Source organism: Lactuca virosa, chromosome 1, assembly GCF_052849685.1.
Source record: "Lactuca virosa cultivar CGN04683 chromosome 1, Lactuca_virosa_CGN04683_v6, whole genome shotgun sequence".
NCBI lineage: Eukaryota > Viridiplantae > Streptophyta > Magnoliopsida > Asterales > Asteraceae > Lactuca > Lactuca virosa.
The window spans coordinates 281,726,182-281,746,382 of NC_136426.1; the positions used below are offsets into that span (position 1 = coordinate 281,726,182).

The window sequence follows — 20,201 nt, forward strand, 5'->3', positions numbered from 1 at the left end:
GTCGACATTATTACAAAGGGGGAGATTGTAAGGGTCGAAATTAGTTGTAATATGTCGAAGTCTTTTGTACCCTTCGAATGTTTATTAGTATATTTACTAAGGTGTATTTTCATACGAACCTTAAGTGTCTAAGCCTTAGTATTTTTTTATGCTTTCATTGTTCCTATAAATAGGAAACTTTACTAGAGTTAGATAAGAGTCCTTTATAGAATCTGTTTTTTTTTTCTCTGTAAACGTTGAAATCATAAATGAGCAGAAACCAGATCTTATTTACATTGTGTGTTCAATCTACATTTGTTTTACTCTGATTTGATTCATACTTGATTCTACACTTCATTAGAATGACGATTCACCAATTTCCACCATGAAAAACGAAATAAATTATTAGGTTTTAATTGGTTTTGAAAATCCTAGATTCTTTTGAGATTCAATGAATGTTTCAATGACATGTTTCAATCTCGATTGTGACCTTCAGGTTTTGTGACTGGGATGTCGAGGATCACAAAACAAGGTGTGAATAACCGTTGAAATTCACTTGGTACCCTCAATATTATCACCTAATCAATGTGTCGGTTAACCACACGCGCTCCACCGATCTATGTTAAACATTAAGTCACCCTTTGCCATCCTTACTAGTCCAAGTTAGTGTGCCGGTTAACCACACACGCTCCACCAATGACTTGGTAAGGTACAAAGTGTAAATTTCATGCGTTAGCAGCAAATTCACATTTTCCTAAAGTAACTAAGATTGGGAATTTATGAACACATTTAGTTACTTTATAATAATCATTATACTTTTAATGAGAATTAAAGTCATTGTCCTAACCATTCGGCTAACGACCCTCCACCGATCAAGGAAGCGGTGGGTGAGAGTGGACACCCATTAAGCTGCCATTTTATTGGCAACAACCTTATACCCCCCTTATAGACCGGCTTCGTGAATGAGGCCTACTAACGGTAAAACGACTTGATCTTATACATATATATAAATATTAACCATTAATCTTATAAGGGTTGAATTTTAACTTTTAAAACTCTAAGGGTTGGAATTAAAGTATTTAATAAGTGTGTGAGACTTCTACTAATTCCAAAACTTGAGGGCAAGTTTTAAAAGTATTCAAAACTTTTCATTTCATAACTTATGAGTTAATGGTTCATAAAAATGAAGACTCTTCATCTTATGTAACTTATGTGTTCTTAAATGGACTTTAAAAGAAGTGACTATTGGTAATCCATAACTTGAGGACAAATTATGGATTCCATTAAAACACATAATGATCAAGAATTAACTAACAAACAATTTGCAAATAATTCCTATGATCTAACAAGACTCATAAATGCATGAACATTCATACCAACGATTTCAAGAATCATATAAAGACATACAAAACATGAAATTTTGGTAATTACCTTTGAAAATGGATTAGCATAATCATTACCACATGAAAAACAGATTTTATAAGTCCAAAACAGTTTAGGGTGATGATTCTAGTCCATTTCCAACAACAAAACTCGAAAATATGCACTCAGGCCTGCCAACTCGTCGAGTTCATGAACTGACTCGGCGAGTTGGTTGAATATATGCATGGACTCGTCGAGTTACATGAGGGACTCGGCGAGTCATCTGGGCAATGTGCACACATTTAGAAAACAAGCCTAGGCTCTGATACCACTGATGGGTTTTGAGCATTCTAACACTCCTATGGTGTACATGCAACCCTAGAAACCTTGGATCAATGTTTTCTGTAAAATACATGCAAATAATAATTTTCCAAGGTTTACATCCTAACTAGCATGGCGTGAGGTACTTGAATCATAAAACACTAGTAGAATGACATACCTTTTGCTTGTGATTGAGTGCTTGGAGTTTGTTAGCCTAACACCAATAATGTGGATGCCTCAAATGGAAATCACAAATCACCACAAACTTTGGAAAACTTTGGAGAGTGTATGAATACTTATAGAAATCGGCCACCTTTGCACACACACACACACCAGTGCCATTTCAAATGCCAAAGACTCCTTTATATTGTTTGGTGGATTAGGGTTACATCCATGTAATACCCATGACTCTTCCTTTCCATAGAATCCATGGGTTAAAAGCTCTATGGACTATCCATGGACTTTCACCAAGCCTAGCCCATTCTAAATAAGAATTAGCCCACACACTATATATACACAAGATCCTATATTTAATTAGTCACCTTTTTGATCACCAAATTAATTATAAATTAATTTTAGATCAATACTAATTCAATAATATGATTTCATATTAATATATTATGTAACACTCGCGTTTCTAGCCTAGGCATTAATATTAAGGTGATAGCCTAGGTTAACCTTTGTAACTCATTTTGAAGAAATGAAAAAGGAATTATGTGAATTCTATGTGTTTTATGTGTTTTATGTTTAATTACAAGGAGTTAATTAATTAAGAATAAAAATGAGCGTCGAAAATAAATTTAGATAAAGTCGATATCTATTAAGAAAGTTGTAGTGGTCGTGACAAGGATTACGTATATATAAAGAATGCTGAAATCCGAGTTATAACGAAGAAGTTATGACCTGTCGAAGTTTCACGACAAAACCGGCTCGGTGCTGAATGTCGTAAAAAGTGAGTTTTTGATAAACTACTTTTTAGCCTTAGTGATGTAAACGAATCTCGTAGTGTTCGTTAAACCGAGAGTAGGTATAAAAAGAACACCCAAATTTGACTTTGTATGAGGAAGTTATCATTTTTCGAAGTTTCAGCTTAGTAGTAGACAGCTAAAAACTCGAATTTTAGATCGAGTGATTTTTAGCCGACACAACCTAAACGAGAATCGAAGGTCTCGTAAATAGTAGCACAATGGTAAAAAGTCTGACGAAAACGGACGTCGGATGAAGAAGTTATGAATTTTTAACGGATTTCCTGTCCCGGTCTGTTAAAAATAATAATATAAAAATAAAATTCAAAATTAGCCGACGAAGTCTAAACAAAAGTTGTAGAGCGTAATTTTACCTACGCGTGCATATAAAGAATGTCAAAAACTGAGCTCGTATGCGAAAGTTATGGATTTTAGAAGTTTTTGCACAAAAATCGAGAAAATTCGCATAGTCACGTTTTTGCCACGTCACCCTCGCTTAGAACGTGCCACGTGTCCGAAATTGGTGAGTCATGCGAGCCACGTGTCCAAGCTGCTGAGTCATCCGAGCGCCTGACCTGATCCGAAGTGGTCCAGTAGAGATGCGACACGTACCCTCTTAGCACATGGTTGAACCCTTGCAAGGCTGCCACGGATGCCCTACTTCGGACCTAGGCTTCGGTCCAATCACAAGAAGCCACCAACCACTTCGCACATGCAGCCCTTGTGCGAGCCATCCCCTGCGAGCTTCGGATCTGCGACACCTGGAGGCTTCTCAGCCGTTGGATCAGGAGGCTCGCCCCTATAAAAAGGAGGGTGCGAGACCTCCCGGGTATACTTTGAAAATTCGTCATTTTTAGCCCTTTTTTCAATATTTCTTTCATTTCAACTTCCCTCGAAGCCCCGATATCAATTATAACCCTCAGAATACGCCACGAAGTGCCCGAGAAGCCCGTAAAATTTATCTTTTCGGTTTCGAAGCCCGACCTTTTGCAGAGCCCGATTTCTCAATAAAACTCTCGGTTTTATTAGAAACGATCGTTTTAGGAAATGAATTGCTGCCCGATTTTCATTAAATAAGGTGAGTGTGTAGTTACTTTCACCTTACACACAGATATGAAGTATTTTATATAAAATACGTGCTGTGTGAATATTTATTGTTTGTTTATTTGAGTTGGATGTTGAAGGTGTGATTTATACATGTTTTTAAATAATTTAAACTGTATATGTATTTTTATCTACAAAAATGTTGGGTAAAACATGGGTAGATGAAATAATGGGTGTGTGATGAAAGGTGAGTTGGATAAAGTAGATGATCAGTAATATTTATCATAAGTTGAGGGTGAGTGGTGAAAGGAGATCATAAGTTGAGGGTGAGTGGTGAAATATGAGAAAAGCCCTTACCCAAACGGTGACCCCCGTCATTCAACAGAGTATGGATGACAACCATGGACTATTCTAGATGGTCTGTGGAACACTAGCATGCTTGCAACCTGTAGGTGGGTGAACTATATGTTCATAAGGTGTACTCTAAAAACCCATTGACATGTATGACAGGGGTGAATACTGTCAATAATACTGTCAATAAATAAGAGCTATGAATTTAGCCCCTATTGTATAAACCCTGGTGATGGTGTGACCTTGTGCCTATTCCTTAGGATGAATCCTTAGGATGGAGTGATAGTTGAATCTTAGGGTAAACCCTTAAGAAATAAATAAGATAATGGGGTTGCGGTAATTCGGTTGATTGATTGATGTTTAAGGATATTAAATTATGTATTGTGGGTTGAAAACCCTATATGCTCACCAGGCTTCCAAGCCTGACCCACTCAGCTTTTTATATTACAGGTAGTGGACCCCGAGCATAGTCGGAGGACGATGAGAGATTTTTGGATTATAAGTCAGTAGTTGTAAATAAATGTTGAAAGGCTTATATTGTCTTGTTTATGCTTTTGATCTGTATCGGAACATGACATCCCGAGGTTTTAATATATATGGAAAATATATACCTTCTTAAAGAAGGGTTTTGATAAACTTTTAACATGTTTTATTTTGGGGACCTATTCCGCAACATCTGTTGAAAAGATTTCTCTGATTTTATTTTAAAAAGCATAAATTAAATCGGTTTTTTCTGGTCGTGAAATTGGGGATGTCACAGTTGGTATCAGAGCATTAGTTTAAGCGAACTAAGAAATTGTAGGATTTCTAGACTTAAACTTAGAATGCTATGTGATGATTGTGAGATGATTGTCTACCATAATTTAGACACGAGCACTAGTTTATTTTAGGAAAGATGCCTAAAATGCTTTTATGTGCTAAATGCTATATGTTTGCCATATATGCCATTATTTGTTCGGATTTATGGTCTGTTGCCGACCGGATCTGGAAACCTTATGTGTGTAGGATTCTAAACGTATGATTACGATATTAGAACTAACATATAAACGTTTCAGAGTAATAACGAAGATTTAACGCCTATCTAAAATAAAGATCTAAATTCACCTACGATTGGTGTATAGATCGAAATGGAGAGTACTCAAAGTGGATTCGTAAACGATAATCCACAGCCTGAGCCAATCACGATGGTTGGGGTGCAGGCAATGGTGCGTACGATGTTGGATCAACAGATGGAAGAAACAAAGAGTTTACTTCAACAAAGTAAGGATGAACTTACTGTGCCAGTACATCAGGCACTTACTTTGGAGGCAGCTATCTGGGCTGCCAAGTCTGTTGAAGATATGATTAAGCGGAGAGCCACCAGCAAGGTTGAAGTTGGCGAGAAAAGAAAGTTTGAAAGGACTTTAGGGTCCAACGAGAAAAGAAAATTCTCGAAGTATGGTGGAGGAGAAGGCGAAGCAAAATGGTGCGAGAAGTGCAAGTGTGGAAAGACTGGGCATTATGCCAACGAGTGTCCGTCCAACAAGAGGATGTGCTTATTGGATTAATGTCTAAGTCCATAACTATAATTGGTAAGACTTGACCCGACCCGGCATGGTCCATTTGGGTTGCATGACATCATGCATTTGGATAGACTATAATGAGAGAAATAACACTTAAGGTTGGTTAATATATTATAAGTTCTAATATATTAATAAGGTTATTTAATTAGTATTGATCAAGAATTAATTTGGAATTAATTAAGTGATCAAAAGGAGACTAATTAAATATATGGGTTGATTGTGTAAATCATTCATTCTTATATATGTGGGCTTGTGATCCAAGATTCCTTATGTTGGACTAAGTCCATGGGGTGACCCATGGATACTCCATGGAGGTTAAAATCCATGGAGCATAAGGAATGGGTAAAGTTATGAGTTACATGGTGTAACCCCAATAGCCACCATATAAAAGAATCTCATGGCTCAAGAAATCGTGCACTAATGTGTGAGTGTGAGGGCTAGACGATTTCAAGGAGTGTTCAAGTTTCTCTCAAGTTATTCCAAGTGTATTTGGTGTTGTGTGAACCATTTGAGGTGTCACACTTGGGGCACTAGGCACTCAAGCTTCATGAAGACATTCTACATCAAAGAGGTATGTATTCTATCTTGTTATATTTATTATTTTGTATGCTAGATTAGGATAATACCTTGGATGTTCATAATTGTATGTATAATAGAGAAAACATAGGTCCAAGGTATTTAGAGTTGCATGTACACTTAGGAGTGTTAGAATGCTCATAACCCAACAGTGGTATCAAAGCCTAGGCTTGTTTTCTTGTTATACTTGCAAAAGTAGCTGAAAAATCGAGTTGGATGCATATATTCGATTGTTTTGGCTGGAATTGGACGAGGAACATTACCCTAAGATGTTTTTGGACTTATAAACTTGTTTTTGATGTGGTAATGTTCATGCTAATCCAATTTCTAAGATAATTGTCATAATTTCAAGATTTATATTAGTTTGTATGTTCATGCTAATTTCTTGAAGATTGATGATTTGAATTATATTGTTCTTATGAGGTTCTTAGATTAATAGAAAAGTTGTGTGAAATAGTTGTTTTCAATCCATTTTAATCTAAGAGTTGATTCCAAAGTGTGTTTTTGTAACTTGTCCTCAAGTTATATGAAAAGTCACATTTAAGAATCATAAAACTCATAAAAGTTGGCAAAGGTTACAAAATGAAGAGTCTAGTTTTAATTAAATGGTTTTATGACTACATAACTTGTCCTCAAGTTATGGAGGTTCAAGAGTCTCTTCATTAAATTAAAAAAAAAGTGTAACCTTAATTAGTTCCATAAGTTACAATAAAAAAAAAGTTATTTTTTTTATTAATTAGTTTAAAGTCTTCCATAACTTGTCCTCAAGTTATGGAACTTGAAGAGTTTTTTTTTTTTTAATTAAAACTACTTTAAGTTATGGAATTAATTAGTTTTGAATAGTTTCAAAACTTGCCCTCAAGTTTTGGAATTTGAAAAGTTTTCACTTATGAATACTTTAATTCCAAGTTAGCCCTTAGAATTTTAAAAGTTAAAATTCAACCCTTATACTTTATAATATTATAAGTTAATAATATTTATATATATGTATAAGAGTAAAGTCAGTCTTACCGTTAGTAGGCCTCATTCACGAAGCCGGTCTATAAGGGGGGTATAAGGTTACTGCCTATAAAATGGCAGTTTAATGGGTGTCCACTCTCACCCACCGCTTCCTTGACTGGTGGAGGGTCGTTAGCCGAACGGGTAGGACAAGGACTATAATTCTCCTTTCATTAAAAGTATTAATGATAAATACTAAGTAACTAAACTCTTATTAATACCCAATCTTAGTTACTTAGGAAAATGTGAATTTGGTGCTAACCCATGAAATTACCCTTTGCACTTTGCTTAAGTCGTTAGTGGAGCGTGTGTGGTTAACCGGCACACTAACCTGGACTTAACAAGGTAGGCAAAGGGTAACTTAATATTTATCATAGTATCGGTGGAGCGTGTGTGGTTAACCGGCACACTGATTAAGGGGTAAATATTAAGGGTACCAAGTATATTTGCATGGTTATTCACACCTTGTTTTGTGATCCTCGGCATCACAGTCACAAAACCTGAAGGGCACACTCGAGATTGAAACATGCCTTTGAACAGTTCAATGAATCTCAAAGATCTAGGACTTTCAAATCCAATTAAAACCTAATAAATTATTTCGTTTTTCATGGTGGAAATTGGTGAATCGTCATTCACCTACCTTCAAATATTTTATAGCTTGGATTACGGCATCCCTCTTCTAAGTTATAAAATAGTTTGTTGGGTCCTAGCCTTAATATTTCATAGTGGGTGTCATATTAAGGACTTTAAATCAACTATCTTGAATATCTCCCAAAAAGATGTCTGGTCTAGACATTTATGATCTTCCCAAATCTCTTGAAACAAGTTTTCCTAAATGAAGATGATGTCCCATGGATATCATACTTCTTTCACCTCCTTCAATTATTCTCCCTAACCCACAAGTTCCTAAAAAGTTTAAGGTCACTCAAGCCCTATTGGCAAGGCAAGGTCTAGGTGTGATCACATCTTGGAGATGTAGTCACATATTGACAAGCCGGGAGAGTTGGGTGTCAAAGTCTTGAGAAAGTTGGTGGCTCAACTACTTTCTAAGTCACATAGTGAGTTCTTTTGGGAATCCTATGAAACAGACTAAGACAAGACCCTTAATGATCTTATCTATTTGCTAAGATCAACTTCCTAAAACGCTATGGACATTGACAATGATGACATTGGATATCCAGTAAAGCTCTCTCTTCCCAATGGAAAGGGATCGGCCATAGTCAACTCGGTTGACCCAATGGTAAAGAGAGAGGCGAAGTCTGAGATAGTCCCATTATCAAGGGTCCATAGGTAACTATTGCCAAAGGAAGGGGCATTGGTTACGAAGCTGCCAAATTTACCTAAGGATGTTAAAGTCAATAAGTTTGGCTCTACTTCAGGTAAAGTCCATTGTCTAACTCTATTAAGTACATGCTGATTCTGATCGCGAAGATGGATTTCAATCGTATGGTTCGGTGATCAAGATTTTGGGCTATTACTTAAGAGTTATGATATTTATATTGCTTAGGAATAGATAACAACAAGGTTTTCATATGGATTGTAAGGATATGTTTTTCCGCAAAGTTTTAAAATAAAAGAAAAAGGTTTTGATTTTATTTATTTTAAGTATCCTTACAATGGCATTTGTGAAAAGTTGTTGCTCATAAGATTCCATTGATAGCAATATTGGAAAAATGGATTTGATTCTTTTGGTTGTGGTAGTGTCTAATATTACCAAATAAGGAAAGATTCTCATCACCCAAGGTTCAATTGGACCGAAACTTGGAATCATGCAAGTTGTATAGTATGATGAATGAGAACTTTCAGCTTGGAAAATTAAGACTAATTCCTTATGTGAATAAGGAAAGGACTATGGGATCGAGTACACATTCTTGTGCACTGGTCAAGTCCACCACAGAAGATCAAGAAGACTATTCGTCATGATTTACTTAAGTTCAGTAAATATGGTTATACTTATAAGTTTAAGTATAAGTCTGTAGCATTGGAGAAGTTCCAATGTGAGACAGAACGAATAATAAGAATCAAAGAATGGCAGAAAGATAAAAGTTTCTCAAATCTGAAAAGATGGGAGAGTACTTTAGTATCATGTTTATGATCATCTTAATGATTAAGATACCATATCACAATTGGTCCTCTAAAGTCATCTTAGTGCATTCTTATGACTAAGAAGAGGAGTCATGAATTGTTGAAATGGTTAAATCAAAAAGATGAGTCATACTTCGTTCCAAAACAATTCTTAGAGTCATACTCCAAGATTGTAACTTGAGTGACATATCTTAAAGAGGGTTTGTTAACACTAGTCAAATGTAAGAGTAAAAGGTTATCTACTCTTGTACATTTGAAATTGGTAAGTTGTGATGTTTTGGATAAAACAGAGACCAACTTAGGCAAATTGTGTAAATTGTTAGTCTTGATAAAGAATCTGCACTATCTCTTGAATATTTGACAAGGGAGTCTTATATGTCAAGAGGACAGTGGGAGTCTTAAAGCTCTTGAAAGTTTCAAGACTTAATTAAGAATAAAACCTAAAGTCCTTCACTAGCACACGACTTGAGGTTTATAACCTATCGTGTTGAAATTTTTGTGCCTATTCAAGTTGGCTTTGCATAGGAGTTCTGAGAGTTCTCAATTGGTTGCACAACTACTTGGAAGCAATGGTAGGAACCTGAGCTGCCAAATGGCAAGAATTTAAGATTGCACAAGTTTAATCAATATGAGTTTGGATTTGTCACTAACCTTGTCTTGTGATTATGGTTTTGACAAATCCACATGGATAAGAACACATACACTATTAAATCTAAGTGTCATAAGGTTTCTCTCCAATTCATGAAAATGATGGTGAGGAAACACTTTCACTAAGTAGATTTTAGCTAGATAGCAATTGTCATATTTGCATTCTCAAAGTCGTTAATGGAGCGTGTGTGGTTTACCGGCACACTAACATGGACTTGTGAGAAGTGGCAAAGGTCTAAACAATTGAGACTATGATTACGGCATCCCTTTTCATAGTTCTAAAATTGTTTAGACACACATGTGAGCTATCTAAGAGAGGTGTATGATTTTGATAAAGTTTTATCAAAACAATCTAGTATCAGAAATCTGAACTTTGGTAAGAAAGTCAGCTGATTTCTGAGTACATGTCAAAGCTAGTGGGAGCATAGGTGTTATGCTAATAATCATCATGTTAGTGGGAGCATGATAATTATGACAAAGGTTGCAAGTTAGCAATGTTAATTATAGAAAACAAAAGTTTCAATTCGTGAGGTTGCAGGGGTTGAAAAAGTTGTTTTGCTATAATTAAGGGAGAGGAAATTATACTTCATTTCAATTCTAAAAGCTTAGATTGAGATTTTAATCGTATTTAATCAAGGATATATATATGAATTTCATGTTGGAATGGCTCAACATAAGGAAATTCTATATATAGGTCCATTATTTGCGTTCTAAAATTCGATTATGATTACGACATCCCTTTTCATAATCTGAATTTTGAGAACTTGGCAATTTGAAATGGAAATATTATAGCAAAAGACTGGTTTAGTCTTTATGTGAGACATCATGAATCGTGTCCCATATGCTTCGGATATAGGATCGATTACATGTGCTATATTCATCCTTTCTAAAATTTTCCAAATTCATGGGGCATTATGAAGGGAAAAGGTCTAGAATTGGATATGACTAAAATGATAAAGCAATTGTCGAGGACAATCTAAGGTTTACCAAAGATTGGTTGCTCAAGGACAGTTGGAAGTATAATGTTAATTCTGGAAGGACCATATTGACATAATATGTAAGGAGGCAAATCTTGTTCAGAAGTGATAGTCAAAATGGAATATGGAAATGTTTCAAAGTTAGAAATTATTCAATCTGTGTAAGATTAGGAAACTTAATGAAAGAAGGATGTTTCCAAGGAGCTGATCTCCTTTGGAATGCTCTGTAATGATTGTTGTCAAGTCTTTCTGACTTCGTGCATAATCATTAAGAGGATCAATGCATATAAGTTTAGAATCTAACAGATTTCAGTAAATGACATGAATTTGGAATTCTTGCATTTGCAGTAAGGATTTGGGACTGTGAAAAGAGGATCATTGGAGTGATGTTCAATTGATCTATTTTACAAAGTAAAGATCATAGACAAACATAGTATGCATACTTGGTGTATGGCATGACTAGTGTTTAGAAAACATAGTGTACATGCTTGGAGCATGGGACAACTATTGTTTTAAATTCAAGTATAAAGTTGATAAAACCGAAATAATGAATAATGAGTAATCAGTATGGTGATAAATAAAAGTGTTTATTTATATTCATAGGGTTTGATACCATATTTGATTCATTTATTCTTGTGTTTCACTTTGCATGTTTTGACTTCCAGAATAACTAAGTCGCTCTTCCTGAATGATTAAGTTATTCAAACCATCCACAGTAAGTCATATGTTGGAAGTAGATATGAATCAAGACTGTCATGGGTTGGTTTGTAGAGGTCCAAGTTGGTGGACAAAGTGGTGCTACAACAGTCATGAGTGCTCATAAGTTCTGAGTATTGGATTCAACCCGCGCTCATTTGAATCACTTCATGGATTTTATCACGAGTGATCATGAGACGATAATATCTTATATTCTTCAAACCTAGAGATATGAGTTGTTACTATGAGTTGGTTATACATTTATTGCACGAAAACGCATTGGTAACTCGATGTTATAAAACGTGCCTTTGTGTATGATTCAACAAGTAGTAGAACAAGCCATATGAGTCGAAGTTTATCCATTCCTTTTACCTTCGGGATAAAAGCGATATCTGAGGGCCCCTCGATGATTTAAAGATGATACATGTGAGTAGTTGGCCAAGCCAGGACTGATTTGATTTGTTCAATCAGTCAGTCATCATGAATCGGAAATCGGGAAACAACAAATGGACAGAGAGAATGATTGATAATCCATGTCTCAGTCCATATGATATCTAGAATGGAGGAATATATGATCCCTTATCTAATGGACAAGTCATTGACAAAGGCCAGAGTTCATCGACAAGGTCAGAGTTCGACAGAAGCTTTTGAGAGCTACGATTGCTGATCGGTTCCTGAAGTCATACGCAATAATAGTTTTAAACTTATCCAAGTGGGAGACTGTTGGATTAATGTCTAAGTCCATAACTATAATTGGTAAGACTTGACCCGACCCGGCATGGTCCATTTGGGTTGCATGGCGTCATGCATTTGGATAGACTATAATGAGAGAAATAACACTTAAGGTTGGTTAATATATTATAAGTTATAATATATTAATAAGGTTATTTAATTAGTATTGATCAAGAATTAATTTGGAATTAATTAAGTGATCAAAAGGAGACTAATTAAATATATGGGTTGATTGTGTAAATCATTCATTCTTATATATGTGGGCTTGTGATCCAAGATTCCTTATGTTGGACTAAGTCCATGGGGTGACCCATGGATACTCCATGGAGGTTAAAATCCATGGAGCATAAGGAATGGGTAAAGTTATGAGTTACATGGTGTAACCCTAATAGCCACCATATAAAAGAATCCCATGGCTCAAGAAATCGTGCACTAATGTGTGAGTGTGAGGGCTAGACGATTTCAAGGAGTGTTAAAGTTTCTCTCAAGTTATTCCAAGTGTATTTGGTGTTGTGTGAACCATTTGAGGTGTCACACTTGGGGCACTAGGCACTCAAGCTTCATGAAGACATTCTACATCAAAGAGGTATGTATTCTATCTTGTTATATTTATTATTTTGTATGCTAGATTAGGATAATACCTTGGATGTTTATAATTGTATGTATAATAGAGAAAACATAGATCCAAGGTATTTAGGGTTGCATGTACACTTAGGAGTGTTAGAATGCTCATAACCCAACAGTGCTATCCATGTAACGAGGAAGGGCACATTTCGAAAGACTGCGCAAAGAAGAAAGAGGCAGCAATGCCCAATGTTCCACCAAAACCAAAACCAAAGGCATACCAAATGATCCTTAATGAAGCAGATGGAGATATAAGGGATCAGGAGTAAGGGCCTTATATTCCCAAAACTAAGACATAAAGTAACAATGCAGTTAGTAACTTGTAGTGCAGCCCATTAGAGGCGTAGTATAGGGTAAACTTGAACCTCTGTGTAATCGTTTCAAGGAAATAATATAAACCCTGGTTTTTTCATCTGATGAATGGAATGGTTGGTGTAATTCTTGAAGTTGTCCCATCGTCTGGAATTTCCATCACCAACCAAGTTGAAGTAGAATTGATGACTGAAAATACGCATGGAAGAAGTCCTAGTAGAGTCTAGGAAAATTTTATGATTAATTGGACACATTCGTATGTGTTAAATTGTTTTTATGATTTTAGGACTTGGGGACTGCGAGACCGTACTGTTGGATTAATGTCTAAGTCCATAACTATAATTGGTAAGACTTGACCCGACCCGGCATGGTCCATTTGGGTTGCATGGCATCATGCATTTGGATAGACTATAATGAGAGAAATAACACTTAAGGTTGGTTAATATACTATAAGTTCTAATATATTAATAAGGTTATTTAATTAGTATTGATCAAGAATTAATTTGGAATTAATTAAGTGATCAAAAGGAGACTAATTAAATATATGGGTTGATTGTGTAAATCATTCATTCTTATATATGTGGGCTTGTGATCCAAGATTTCTTATGTTAGACTAAGTCCATGGGGTGACCCATGGATACTCCATGGAGGTTAAAATCAATGTAGCATATGGAATGGGTAAAGTTATGAGTTACATGGTGTAACCCTAATAGCCACCATATAAAAGAATCCCATGGCTCAAGAAATCGTGCACTAATGTGTGAATATGAGGGCTAGACGATTTCAAGGAGTGTTCCATTTCTCTCAAGTCATTCCATGTGCATTTGGTGTTGTGTGAACCATTTGAGGTGTCACACTTGGGGCACTAGGCACTCAAGCTTCATGGAGACAAGCTACATCAAACAAAGGTATGTATTCTATCCATTTGATTACCCAAGTATCAAGTATTGTATGCTAGATAGGGTAATACCTTGGAAAGTTCATAATTGCATGTATAATAGAGAAAACATAGATCCAAGGTATTTAGGGTTGCATGTACACTTAGGAGTGTTAGAATGCGCAAAACCCATCAGTGGTATCAGAGCCAAGGCTTGTTTTCTTGTTATACTTGCAAAATTAGCTGAAAAATCGAATTGTATTAGTTTAAAAGTTATGCTAATTACTTGAAAAAAAAAATTGATGTGAATTATCTTTGTTCATATGAGTTTATTAGATTAATAGAAAAGTTAATTGATTGTGTGTTTTCAATCCATTTTAATCTAAGAGTTGATTCTAAAATGTGTTTTTGTAACTTGTCCTCAAGTTATATGAAAAGTCACATTTAAGTTTCATAAAACTCATAAAAAGTTGGCAATGGTTACAAAAATGAAGATTCTTGTCCTCATTAAATGGTTTTATGACTCCATAACTTGTCCTCAAGTTATGGAGGTTCAAGAGTTACTTAATTAAATGATAAAATGTGTAACCTTAATTAGTTCCATAAGTTACAAAAATAAAGAAAAGTTACATTCTTTTATTAGTTTAAAGTCTTCCATAACATGTCCTCAAGTTATGGAACTTGAAGAGTTTTTTTTTTAATTAAAACTACTTTAAACACATAAGTTATGGAATTAATTAGTTTTGAATATTTTCAAAACTTGCCCTCAAGTTTTGGAATTTGTAAAGTTTTCCCCATGAATACTTTAATTTCAAGTTAGCCCTTAGAATTTTAGAAGTTAAAATTCAACCCTTATACTTTATAGTATTATAAGTTAATAATAAATATATGTATAAGAGCAAGTCAGTCTTACCGTTAGTAGGCCTCATTCATGAAGCCGGACTATAAGGGGGGTATAAGGTTACTGCCTATAAAATGGTAGTTTAATGGGTGTCCACTCTCACCCACCGCTTCCTTGACTGGTGGAGGGTCGTTAGCCGAACGGGTAGGACAAGGACTATAATTCTCCCTTCATTAAAAGTATTAATGATAAATACTAAGTAACTAAACTTTTTATAAATTCCCAATCTTAGTTACTTAGGAAAATGTGAATAAGGTGCTAATCCATGAAATTACACTTTGCACTTAGTTTAAACCGTTAGTGGAGCGTGTGTGGTTAACCGGCACACTAACCTGGATTTAACAAAGTAGGCAAAGGGTAACTTAATATTTATCATAGTATCGGTGGAGCTCGTGTGGTTAACCGGCACATCGATTGAGGGGTAAATATTAAGGGTACCAAGTATATTTGCATGGTTACTTCACACTTTGTTTTGTGATCCTCGGCATCCCAGTCACAAAACCTGAAGGGCACACTCGAGATTGAAACATGCCATTGAAAAGTTCAATGAATCTCAAAAGATCTAGGAGTTTCAAATCCAATTAAAAACCTAATTACATTATTTCGTTTTTCATGGTGGAAATTGGTAAATCGTCATTTACCTACCTTCAACTATTTTATAACTCGGATTACGGCATCCCTCTTCCAGTTATAAATAGGTTGTTGGATCCTAGCCTTAATATTTCATATTGAGTGTTATATTAAGGACTTTAGATCAACTATCTTGAATATCTCCCAAAAGATGTGTAGTTCAGACATCTATGATCTTCCCAAATCTCTTGGAACTTTACTTCCTCCACCTCCTCCAATTATTCTCCCTAACCCACAAGTTCAAGGTCACTCAAGCCCTAATGGCAAGCAAGGTCTATGTGTGATTACATCTTAGATATGAAGTCACATATTGACAAGCTGGGAGAGTTGGGTGTCAAAGTCTTGAGAAAGTTGGATGTTCAATCACTTTCTAAGTCACATAGTGAGTTCCTTTGGGACTACTATGAAACAGACTATGACATGAACCTTAATGATCATATCTATTTGCTTGGTACTGCTGAATCATCAATGATTTGGAACGATAGTAAAGCAAATTTGATTAGAAGATCAACTTCCCAAAAACTTTATGGACAGTGACAATGGTGACACTGGAAATCCAGAAAAAGCATTCTCTTCCCAATGGAAAGGGATTGCCCATAGTCAACCCGGTTGACCAAATGGTAAGGAGAAAGGCTAAGTCTGAGATAGTCCCATTACCAAAGGGTCCATATGTTTACTTTGCCAAAGGAAGGGGCGTTGATTGCAAAGCTGCCAAGTTTACCTAAGGATGTTAAAGTCAATAAGTCTGACTCTACTTCAGGTAGAGCCCATTATCTAACTCTGTTAAGTTTCTATTCTAAGATCCTCATTACATGATGTGACTAGGTCACATGTTGATGTTTTAAGAAACAAAGAATAGAGAGAAAGCTTAAAGGAAGTATATGCTGATTCTGATCGCGTAGGTGGATTTCGATCGCATCAGAATTTTGAAGATGTTACTTAGGAGTTATGATATACTGCTACTCCAAGTAGACTACAGCAAAAAGTCATGCTTGTTCCTCTTGATCAAAAGCTAGACATGTTATGGAGTTTTATAAAGGCTCATCTGAATTCAAGGATTCTTGTTTTTCTTTCCAGCTGCAAGCAGGTTACTTCTTTTTTTATGTTCTATTTGAATATAATGAATTCCATTATCATGTTCAGTTAGAATGTAGGAATTGAATGAATTTTTTATATTATCTATAAATACTATCTATAGTTTTAAGTTTAACTGTACTGTTTAGAATTTTTAGTTATACTTTATGAAATTTTTATTTGCAAAAATAAAAATTAAACAGAACAAAGGTCATCCAACCCAAACAAAGTTATAATAAAAGAATGTATTTTCTAGTTGTCATTAGAAAATAAATTGTACCTGAACCAAAATCATGAAAATTAACAAAATAGTTGAAATAACATTCTCACATAGTCTTTACAAGGTAGCAAAATGGGTAATGGGTTACTTTCAACTTTGTTAAATAATCAGAAATGCTAATTCTAATTGTATGACAACCAAACCAAACATTCTAATAGGTTTTATTAGGCCTTTTTTCTGTTTCTTTAATGTATTAAATTTGAAACCCATTTTTAATAGGTAAGGTTTGTATATGAAGCATTCAAGAAACTGCGTCCTGGGATTCCTCTAAAGTGCCTACATGGAAGGATGAAACAAATAAAACGGACATTTATATTGCAACAATTTGTTGAACAAAGATCAGTTCTTTTTTCAACTGATGTCTCTTCAAGAGGTCTAGATTTCAACAAAGGTGTTGATTGGGTTGTTCAGGTAACATTTTTTATACTTAATGGAGACATGACTTAATCCAGTAAGCTACATATATGAGTGTTTCTTTTTTTACTTAATACAGAAAGTTAGGGAAATGAGGCCTCCCCATTAAGTTAAGGAAATTTCAAAAGTTTGACAAGACTTAATGGGGAAAGAAGAAACAAGGACTAATTATGATTTTGTTTTGTTTTTTTAGGTGGATTGCCCTGATGACGTGGCGGGTTACATACATAGAGTCGGTCGGACTGCCCGATATGATTCTGCAGGCCGGTCAGTCTTATTTCTTTTGCCTTCAGAAATGAAAATGCTTGATCGATTTCAAGAGAAGAAAATACCTGTTCAAGTTGACAAGGTAGCATCATTTCCCCCTTGCTTTTCTTAAGCTATTTGCATAGAATAGCAACATACTTTATACTCTTGCTTTATTTTTTACTATAACAACACATACTTACGTATTTTCACTCATAATAACAACATACTTTCATTTTTACATTGATTTGCAAGTATGCTACTATTGTAATGGAGTTATAAGTACATTAGTATTTATGTGTAAAGAAATGCAAGTACATTGCTACTATAGGTAAACAAAATGTGTAAAAGAATAAAGCACATTGCTCATATTAGTAAAGAGAAGCAAAGTACATTGCTATTTTCTGCAGTTTACTCTGCTATTTGTCATCATGTGTTGGCATCTGAACATTTTGTTGCAATTTTCAGGCAAACACAAAACGGTTACAATCAGTTTCTGGTTTATTGGATGCATTACTAGCAAAGTACCCGGATCTACAGCCTTTAGCTCAAAGAGCCTTCAAAACTTATGTGAAATCAATTTACAAACAAAAAGATAAACAAGTTTTTGATGTTACAAAGCTTCCCATTGATGACTACTCAGCCTCATTAGGTCTCCCAATGACCCCACAACTCCGTTACCTTGACCGTAAGAATATAGACAAAAAGAAGCTGCCCGAAGTGCCCGTGCAAAAAGATTTGATAAAGATTTCTAGTCAAAAGGAAAGTAACAATTTACTTGAGGAATCATAATTTTGAAGATGTTACCCTAGTGGTCATATCAAATTGAGTCCGACTAAGGTGAGTTTATTATGTGGTTCAGAGAACCAAGTTCGATGTAGCATTTGACTTAAGCCAGAAGATTGAAGTGAAAGATGATCAAAGTGATCAATAGAAGTATCACACTCATTGTTAAAGAAGTTGGTAGTTAGAAATGATACATGTTGAATTGTGATTGTATCACATTAGAACATGAAGGAAGGTATAGTTTGCTCCGAAATTTGTCCCTAGGAGATCTGAGTCTAAGTAGTGTAGTATACAATGAGAGATCATTAGAACATGACCCATCGGTCTGTTACAATAAACGAAGGAAAATACTTATTCTAAGAAGAAGAAGGAGTCCTCAATAAGGATTTATTTTGTAACTCGAAGGTTACGATTGAAAGTCCTATGGAGATCTGAAGCTTTTTAGGATTAGCTGGATATTATCGTTGATTTATCCAAGGCTTTTCTTCGATCGCGACTCCATTGACAGCTTTGACCCACAAAGGAGCTGTCTATACTTGGAATAAGAAGCATAGGAAGCTTTGAGAAGTTAAAGAAGAAGTTGTGTGAAGCACCGATTCTTTCATTACCTGAAGGAGTTGATGACTTCACATTTTATAGTAATGCCTCTAGAGTTAGATTAGGTTGTGTTCTGACCCAAAGGAATAAAGTGATAGCGTATGCATCGAAGCAATTAAAAGAGCATGAAAAGAACTACCCCACTCATGGTCTGGAGTTGGCAGCGGTAGTATTCGCCTTAAAGGTATGGAGAAGGAATTGAACATGAGGCAACGGCGCTGGCTAGAGTTACTCAACGACTACGACTGTGAGATACTTTACCACCCTGGTAAAGCAAATGTTGTTGCCAATGCTCTCAGTTGGAAGGTAAATCTTGAAAAGAAAAGGCCAAGAGCGTTGAGAATTGAAGATGTCTCGACAATTGTGAAAGCTCGAGAGGAAGCTTTAGAGAGAAATGACCGAAAGGAGGAACGTTTGGGAAAAATGTTAGTGTTTGATACAAACGGTCAAGGACTGAAGGTATTCAAAGATAGGATTTGGGTACCTAAGGCGGGAGGAGTAAGAGATCTTCTGATGGAAGAAGCCCACATAACCATGTACTCGATTCATCCCGGTAGTACGAAAATGTATAGGAATCTAAAACCCTATTACTAGTGGCCGACGATGAAGCTCGATGTTGCAAAGTATGTGGCCTAGTGTGTAACTTGTGCTAGGGTTAAGGCACAACATCAGAAACCGTATGGGAGTTTAGAACATTTGCCTATACCCATGGGTAAATGGGAAGATATCACTATGGATTTTGTGAGTAAACTGCCCAGAACAAGGAACGGTCACGACATGATTCAGGTGGTCGTTGATCTCTTCACTAAGAGTGCGCATTTCATAGAATCCAACGAGAAATGGTCTATGGATAAGCTTGCGAATTCTTACGTGAAGGAAATTTTGAGGCTTCACGGGGTTCCGTTAACGATTGTATCCGATCATGACAGCCGTTTTAGCTCAAGGTGTTGGAGGAGTCTGTAAGAGGAATTGGGTACCAAGTTGTTTTTGGATACAGCTTACCATCCGCGAACTGATGGTCAGAGTTAATAAACGATTCAAACGTTGAAGGATATTCTGAGAACTTGTACCCTGGAATTCCAAGGTAACTGGGATGAACATTTACCTTTAGTAGAATTTTTCTAGGGTAATAGTTTCCACTCAAGCATCAAGATGGCACCTTA

At 35.7% G+C, this 20,201-nt stretch overlaps 1 protein-coding gene across 1 annotated transcript; it reads left to right on the forward strand.

Annotated features, from left to right (window-relative positions):
* Positions 1–16,603: 16,603 nt before the first annotated feature.
* On the forward strand, positions 16,604–18,447 carry LOC145130133 (DEAD-box ATP-dependent RNA helicase 32-like). Its single transcript, XM_079064980.1, has 4 exons — positions 16,604–16,728; positions 17,215–17,406; positions 17,603–17,758; positions 18,124–18,447. Exons 1-4 carry the CDS (start codon positions 16,630–16,632, stop codon positions 18,445–18,447), a joined length of 771 nt encoding a protein of 256 aa, XP_078921106.1. The 5' UTR covers positions 16,604–16,629.
* Positions 18,448–20,201: the final 1,754 nt, after the last annotated feature.